An 8,794-nucleotide genomic window follows, 5' to 3' on the forward strand; every position below is an offset into this window, starting at 1 on the left:
TACTGTCAGCTTTACTGTGTTTCAATTCAGTTAGGAGTCATAAATCATAACCACACTCATAATCTCATAATGGTCTCCCGCTAGCTGATGGGTCACCTGTCCTGCAAGGTGTCGGAACCACTTGTCAAAGCTGGCACACCTACTCCCAGGTTCCCATGATGTCACCTCGCCCATTTCACACAAGTGTTCTACCAGGGCTGGCAAAAATAAGAGGGCTTGCCCTGGTAATGGCGTCAACTGCATATCATGTGTGTAATAAGAAAAACAACAGAGGGCAGGAAGGGTAAAGAAATCAAAGGAAGGGAGATGCTATAAAAACATGCAGAGGAGCGCCCTAGAGGCAGGGCAAGGTGGAAGTGTACAGGAAGAATGCAGCTTTTTATTTCTTCAGCTTTTGCTACGGTAATGCACTCAGTCATGAAGCCTTCAGTAAAGACCATGGAAATGAGATCAACATTTTTACATTTTTGAAAAACCGTTTGTCTGTCTTAACCTATTTTTTTTTGGGGGGGGGGTGGGGGGGGGGGATTACTAACTGCCTTCAGGGTCTGCTTTCAGATTGTTACAAGATCCTGTTTGCAAGCACACTATATGCTGCATAAGGATAGAAATAGAGTTTTCTGTTTGCTTTGGGCTGACATTATTTTTTTTATTTTTTTAGCCTTCTCTGACTTTGCATGTCAAAGCGTACTGTGCTGGTGAAAATCCAGTGAGGTGGCTTGACACTTCAAAGAGTGCACCTCATTCTCAGCCAGTCAGCACTTCAGCTGAGTGATTGACGTTGTTTTCCGTCGTTTCAGGTGAACTTTCTTCAGAAGAGAGCCTCGGTGCTGCAGGAGGAGCTGGGTGCCTATCGGAGCAGGAGGTAAACCTTTGCTTACCTACAGTCTGAAACGGCTAAACAAACACCTCTGTGACAGACAGCAGTGCAGGAACTGGCCAACCTCTTAAGAGCAGGAAACCGCCTTTAATACCTCTATTGGGCTGTGCAGAATAATGTTCGTCAGAGGAACTCTAGTTGATCCTGTTTTACACAGCGAGAGCACCTGTAGATACAAACAGGTATTCAGTAGGTCCTAAAAACAGCTTGCACGCACACATACACACGCACACACACACACACACACACACACGTACGCACGCACACGCACAGTGTAGGTGCCAGTGCTTTGTCTTTGTTTTGGGATTAAGGTTCGGTACAAACTACCACACTTGGTATTCAGGGAGAGAATTTAATGTGCGGTTTCTGAAGACAAGTGGGTGTTTTTAACTTATTTAATTGGTTTTGATGATAATTTGTACATGATTTAATTGGTTTTGATGATAATTTGTAAAGAAGTAAACAGAGTCACGTTGTGAGTAATTGTAGGTCTTGCGGGTGTGCCTTTGTGATCTTGCTCCTTTTATCTCACCCCTTTTTGTGATTCAGCAATAATTAGATCCAAGCCAGTGGGCATGAGCAGATATTTCATCAGATTTTGACTCCTGCTCATTACTTTCATATACAAATGCTGAACTGCGACTCCTAATGCAAATTATTTGTCAAATTATTATTTGTTTATTTAGCAGACGCCTTTATCCAAGGCGACTTACAGAGACTAGGGTGTGTGAACTATGCATCAGCTGCAGAGTCACTTACAATTACATCTCACCTGAAAGACGGAGCACAAGGAGGTTAAGTGACTTGTGTCAGTGGCTGAGGTGGGATTTGAACTGGGGACCTCCTGGTTACAAGCCCTTTTCTTTAACCACTGGACCACACAGCCTCCTCAGATTTTAAATCAGGCCAGGCTTGCAGAGAATTATTGCAGTAATATATCAATGAAGATACACACTGAAAGTGTTTTTTTGTATTTTTTTGGGGGGTGATAGTAGTACCTTGTGTTTCCTCCTTTGGGGTAGCAGGGATGTTGCTCCCAGCTTCTGCTGAAGAGGGCTCAGGCAGGTTTCCAGGGTTTCAAAACCCTTTTTTTGGCCAATCATCCTGAGTTTTCCACCCATTGACATGTAATTGAGTTTAATTATGGCTTTTATGAGGAAACTTCCTAATGACAGTGAAGGAAACTTTGAGCAGTGGCTAATCACAGCACATCAAAACAAGCTTTGGAAATGAATCCCATTATACAGTAGTTCAAGTGGTGATGTGAACTGTTGAAACTGTGGGACGCAGAACCACGTTTGTGTAACAAGCAGCAATAAACCCCTGAGTCACCCCTGAAAGCACACTGAATCACAGATAATGAGTTTGGCTTGGTGCTGTGGTAATGGACGTGAACTTGACCTGATCGAGCCTGTGGGTTCTGTCTGGAAAAAAAATCAAGCCTGGCCTGATTTAAAATCTGCTGCTTATTAAAGTCATGCAGTAGAAGCACGGTATGCAAAATAATACAGGGAGGACACTCTAACAAAATAGCAGTGAGATCCATGCCAATCTTTACTAGGAGGCCAATTAGGTGAACTTAAGAATCTCAAGTGAACATAATTAGGCTCTCAATAAAAACAGGAGTGGCTCAAACTGATCTGCAATGGGAGTGTTATTTCCACTTTTAATAATAATTTGAACCAAATGAAGCTTAACCGTATTTGGCACACAGGACTAAAAAAGGGCCAACAGGCAGCTCAGCAGGCTGGTTTGAATCCAGGCTGCACTGAAGCTCTGCAGGCTGGTTTGAATCCAGGCTGCACTGAAGCTCAGCAGGCTGGTTTGAATCCAGGCTGCACTGAAGCTCAGCAGGCTGGTTTGAATCCAGGCTGCACTGAAGCTCTGCAGGCTGGTTTGAATCCAGGCTGCACTGAAGCTCTGCAGGCTGGTTTGAATCCAGGCTGCACTGAAGCTCTGCAGGCTGGTTTGAATCCAGGCTGCACTGAAGCTCAGCAGGCTGGTTTGAATCCAGGCTGCACTGAAGCTCTGCAGGCTGGTTTGAATCCAGGCTGCACTGAAGCTCTGCAGGCTGGTTTGAATCCAGGCTGCACTGAAGCTCAGCAGGCTGGTTTGAATCCAGGCTGCACTGAAGCTCAGCAGGCTGGTTTGAATCCAGGCTGCACTGAAGCTCTGCAGGCTGGTTTGAATCCAGGCTGCACTGAAGCTCAGCAGGCTGGTTTGAATCCAGGCTGCACTGAAGCTCTGCAGGCTGGTTTGAATCCAGGCTGCACTGAAGCTCTGCAGGCTGGTTTGAATCCAGGCTGCACTGAAGCTCTGCAGGCTGGTTTGAATCCAGGCTGCACTGAAGCTCTGCAGGCTGGTTTGAATCCAGGCTGCACTGAAGCTCTGCAGGCTGGTTTGAATCCAGGCTGCACTGAAGCTCTGCAGGCTGGTTTGAATCCAGGCTGCACTGAAGCTCAGCAGGCTGGTTTGAATCCAGGCTGCACTGAAGCTCTGCAGGCTGGTTTGAATCCAGGCTGCACTGAAGCTCTGCAGGCTGGTTTGAATCCAGGCTGCACTGAAGCTCAGCAGGCTGGTTTGAATCCAGGCTGCACTGAAGCTCTGCAGGCTGGTTTGAATCCAGGCTGCACTGAAGCTCTGCAGGCTGGTTTGAATCCAGGCTGCACTGAAGCTCAGCAGGCTGGTTTGAATCCAGGCTGCACTGAAGCTCTGCAGGCTGGTTTGAATCCAGGCTGCACTGAAGCTCTGCAGGCTGGTTTGAATCCAGGCTGCACTGAAGCTCTGCAGGCTGGTTTGAATCCAGGCTGCACTGAAGCTCTGCAGGCTGGTTTGAATCCAGGCTGCACTGAAGCTCTGCAGGCTGGTTTGAATCCAGGCTGCACTGAAGCTCAGCAGGCTGGTTTGAATCCAGGCTGCACTGAAGCTCAGCAGGCTGGTTTGAATCCAGGCTGCACTGAAGCTCAGCAGGCTGGTTTGAATCCAGGCTGCACTGAAGCTCTGCAGGCTGGTTTGAATCCAGGCTGCACTGAAGCTCAGCAGGCTGGTTTGAATTCAGGCTGCACTGAAGCTCAGCAGGCTGGTTTGAATCCAGGCTGCACTGAAGCTCTGCAGGCTGGTTTGAATCCAGGCTGCACTGAAGCTCAGCAGGCTGGTTTGAATCCAGGCTGCACTGAAGCTCTGCAGGCTGGTTTGAATCCAGGCTGCACTGAAGCTCTGCAGGCTGGTTTGAATCCAGGCTGCACTGATAACACGACTAGGTTTTGTTAAGTGGAAACCAGTTTAATGAAATATTAAGCAATACTGAAGCTGCAGCTCCCAGTTCAAGATCTTTTCTCTTTCCTAATTGGATTTTCTTTTTCATCTGCTTGCTTTCAGGTAACCTCTCAAACAGACTGCTCCTTTACTGGGCGCACGCTTACTCATCAAAAGCTGCAATGAGTCTCTGTCCTTGAGCACATGAAGACATGGAGCAGTTCACACGAGGCAGTGAGATCTCTGACAGTTTTATCAATCACATTTATTTCTTTCAAGCTAATGAATTCCCAGCCATATCTCACCAACAGTTTTTTTTTTTTTTATCATTCAATATTCAATAGTTTTTTATATTTTTTTTAATTAACTGTTTATTTTATTCTTATATTTTTAATACCGTTTTGGATTTTGTGTAATTCGGTTTTGTACACATTGTATACCAGATATTAACTGTTTCTAACAAAAAAAGAAATCAAGAATAATATGGACTTAAATATATATTTATTCTTTTTTGTAATACAGCAAATTGTTTTTTTTATACTATTAACATTTTATTAAAAATATTTTACGGTGTTGCATGTTGGAATTATTTTGTGTTTTTTTCACATCACAACACATTTTCATAATACGATGGTGATTTTGTATTTTGTTGAACGGGGTCAATGAAGGAGGTTTTGGGAGAGGTTTTAAACATACAGTATGTATCAGTGCAACATTGTTATGTATATATGTTTGCTCACATACTTGAACAACTGGCGAGTGTCAGTCATGGCAGTCGAGAGGGTATAGCAAACGCATGAAAAATAACCAAGTAGAACAATTATATCATCCTGTCAAAATGCAATAGAGAAGTACAAACTCACTCCAACATATTATGAGGGAAAGGGCTGTATCCTGCACGTCTTGGTTTTGTTTTTAGGTTTGTTTGTACGCTTTGCCATTTTGCTGTTTTCATGTGTTTTTTTTTTTTTTCTATACTGTTTTCGTTTTGAAAGAGCAATCGGGGCAGTGGTGTTACCCGAGTGCTGTAGTTTTCCAGACGGCAGTAGGGTTTTGGGTTCTGTTGTGCTCTGGTCCTGAGCTCACTTTGATTAAGATGTTCAGTTCTAATGCCACTCTCTGCCGTGACGGAGGTGCTTGTCAGCCCGTGAGGGAGTTTGGGATCTCTGTGTGTTTTAGAAAGACCGTGCTGTTGCTTGCATGTGGCTTGATGGGAGTTTGGAGGGGGTCAGACATGAGGGAACTGATACCAGAGGCAGAAATGAATGCTCCTTAAAAGAATGAGAAAGCGTCTTTACGTTTTGAATCCGCTTCATGTTCCTATTCCTTTTTATGCAGCTCGTTATTTTTTTTAATAAGTAAGTGCTCCATTTCCTTGCAGAGGTTCTCGCACAATTTTAATACATACACGCTGGCATGTCATTAGACATCTTTTCCCATTGAATGTCTATTTACCTGAAGCCCAGGTGCACCTGGGTTTGAAATGTTTGCTAGTCTCAGCCAGGACCTCAGAGCAAGGTGGCAGCCCATTTAATTAAGCCCTTTGGCGCACTTGGCATGTTTGTCTGGGAGGTGCCAATGGCAAACCAGGTCAAGATTGAGGTGCACTGTTGGAGCATTGCGGGCAAGCTTGTGTATGCTTTTGGTCACCTTTCACAAGAACAAAATAGCAATAATAGCAAACTTGCACCAAAGCGACCAAAGGAAGGAAGAGCTATTTCTGACCCACTGGCTATGCTCTAGCAATTACAATTACATATGAGAAGCTTCTCCTGTAATCTTTTATAAGTTATGAGGTGTCTTCGTAAGAGTAATGAGTGGTTTTTAAATGCAGAGCAATGTAATTGGATGCGGTAGTAGTTAGCCACATGTCTCCATTTAGGTTTTCATGAGATACACAACTGGATGATGCAGTTTGCATGCTGACGTTCAGAACAGAAATAAATGAGACGCATGTGGAGGGTTCTTACAAAGCTAGGCAACTCCACCAGTATTTACCTTGCATGCAAACTATTCCAATTGATTGAGGGCAGCAGTGTGGACTAGTGGTTCGGGCTCTGGACTCTTGACTGGAGGGTTGTGGGTTCAATCCCCAGTGGGGGACACTGCTGTTGTACCCTTGAGCAAGGTACTTTACCTAGATTGCTCCAGTAAAAACCCAACTGTATAAATGGGTAATTGTATGTAAAAATAATGTGATATCTGTATAATGTGAAATAATGTGATATCTTGTTACAATTGTAAGTCGCCCTGGATAAGGGCGTCTGCTAAGAAATAAATAATAATAGAAATAATTAACCAGTCGCTGAACTCTGCAAAACAAATAGCAACATGCGCTTCTGCTTTAAAACGTGTAGTCGTGATGTTGTTACGTGGGGTGTCTTTAGTGTTGTATGTAAGGTGATTCTTGTTTTCAAGTGTGAACTCTGTACTTTAATGACACAATTACAGAGGGTGTGAGGGCGTCAGGGAGCAGCTGGAAGTCCATCTACTAGGGGAACAAGTCTCACTATATGGTGGTTTTAAACAATGCAGAGCCAGACAAAACCTGAAAATATGTGTGTGATTTATTATAAGGTTATAGCTGGAACTCCTTTGACAAAGAAGATATGTTTAAGAGATCACCGCCTCCTGTCTATCACAGCATACTCAGCCCTCTATGAAGAGGTATGATTGGGATTGGGCTGGTGTGGGCACCTTAGTTAGCTTTTTTGTTTATCTTTTTTTTATTTGTAAATAGCGATGGGTTGCATTTGTTTTTTGTTCTTGTTTGTTGGTTTGGGATTGCACACCAAGGTAATGTTTACTGGTCAAAGTGTGAGCTGAGGCTTTGATATTGATAAATAATGGTTTGGGAGTTGGAACAGCAGTTGAAAGTCATGTAAATAGATTTGCATAGAGTTTTCCTTTCATGTTGGGGAGAGGGCTAATCACTTCTCTCAGATAAGCTTGTTTACATTTTAAACAAACATCTGCTGGTTGACTTTAGGAAGGTACTCCTCTCTGATATTTAAAACACCTACACTTTTATGGCGCCTCTTTTTTTTACGACAGCAAAACTGTGGCAGCACAGCCCCGTTCGTAGAGTGGAAACTGTTTTTACTGAAAGAAAGAAAGACTTACGAATTGATTTCAATTTCATTTTGACTCTGAAACCCAGTCCGACTTGCTGTTTACATGCAAAGCTGATGAGCTGAAATGAAGCGCCGTGTGAGAATGGCACAGAAGAATGAGAACACACTCGTATAGTGCCTTCACTTACAGTTTGCCTTCATCTTTTGTACTTCAATTAATCCAGTCCCTGGTGTGTCTGTTAGTAAATATAGTTTTGTGTACCAGCAAAATATACTTTAAATGCTCTGTCTTAATGGAGCAAGGCATAAGCCATGTAAAATGTCATATTTTTGTGTAACTAGTCAAAACTGCATTAGAAACTCTCTATCCACAAACAAACCAGGCCCACAAACCACAATTTACTTTCATAAACCACAATTTACTTTCATAAAAAAAGGTTGGCAAGGTGCTCATTTCAAGCAACTCTTTCCAAACATAATTAGCTTCAAATGTAAAATGATTGCAGAAGCTGCATTCAGTGATTTTCATTAAGCGCAAGTTGTCGTTTTTTGTTTTAAATTTCTTTTACAGGGTTTTTTTTTTGGGGGGGGGGGGAGCGAGGCAGGGCATAGTTTTAATTGACTCCATAATTTCACTGAAATGGCGAGAGGAAAAGGAGGGAGATAACAGCTTTCTTTTCATACAACAAAAAATGTTGGTTCCCTCGTTGCACCAGTGGCCATTTGGAATCCTGATATTTAACCAGCCAGATAGTTCTACTTGTCGCTAATCCTGTTGGCATTGAGAAGCTAGTTCAGGTAATGTGGCCAATTTGAGCTCACTCTCTGGTAAGCGCTTTATAAAGAACTGTGCTGTTGTGCCTGTGTGGGTTTTCTTTTAAATTATAATGCTTTTTCTGTGAAGAAAGACACTTAAGAAACTCTACACAAGATCAGTGGAGGAATCCTCAGCCTCATTTAAATCAATTAAAGACACTACTAATTGCGTATTCCAGTTTTCATTCATGATTCCCTGTGCAAGATAGATCGATAATGGGGATGTGCATTATATCTGAATTATATCTGAAGGCTGGCCTTAGAATCATCCCCCTTTAGGCTGTTACTGTTGACCTTTAAAATACATTTTTTGCTCTTTTTTTTTTGTTTTGGAGCGTTTTTGAATGCTTATCTTTAGTTGGCTGATCAATTATATTTCCACAAAGGGCCTGATTCGATCAGTTAATTTGTATTCCTTTAATATATCGATCTACATTGACCCTTAAATATAGTTTTAGGTTCTATGGAGGGATGGATAGATAGTTAGAGGGGTAGATTGATAGAAGGAAGGAGAGGTGGGTTGATAGATGTGTCCCCTTCTTCCTCACTGTTCCCCAGGGCTGGAGGGGGGGGGAGAGAAGGGGTGTTTCAAAGGCTCCTGACCCCAGTGCACTCAAACACTTCAGCCTGCTTTTCATGCACGCCCTGTCTCCTCCCCTGATGTATTTGTTTACAGCTGTGCACAGACAGGCCCCCTGCTGAGCTGTTTGATCAGGGCTGTCCTCTCAGATCCTGCCAGGGAGGCTTGGAAAGGGGCTGACCCCGCTGA

The 8,794-nt window shown here is 43.3% G+C and overlaps 1 protein-coding gene across 2 annotated transcripts in view; it reads left to right on the top strand.

The window, feature by feature from the left end:
- The window catches only part of LOC117424070 (centrosomal protein of 112 kDa-like), a 104,598-nt gene extending 99,882 nt beyond the window's left edge, over positions 1–4,716 (top strand). Inside the window, exons 25-26 of one of the 2 annotated variants that reach the window (XM_034040104.3) lie at positions 801–865; positions 4,259–4,716. In XM_034040104.3, coding sequence (XP_033895995.2) covers positions 801–865; positions 4,259–4,262 — 69 coding nt within the window. In that variant the 3' untranslated portion in view covers positions 4,263–4,716. The remainder of the gene's footprint in view (positions 1–800; positions 866–4,258) is intronic. The other variant, XM_034040103.3, reaches the window with a different exon arrangement.
- Positions 4,717–8,794: the final 4,078 nt, after the last annotated feature.

The sequence above is a fragment of the Acipenser ruthenus genome, chromosome 19, assembly GCF_902713425.1.
Source record: "Acipenser ruthenus chromosome 19, fAciRut3.2 maternal haplotype, whole genome shotgun sequence".
NCBI classification, from domain to species: Eukaryota; Metazoa; Chordata; class Actinopteri; order Acipenseriformes; family Acipenseridae; genus Acipenser; species Acipenser ruthenus.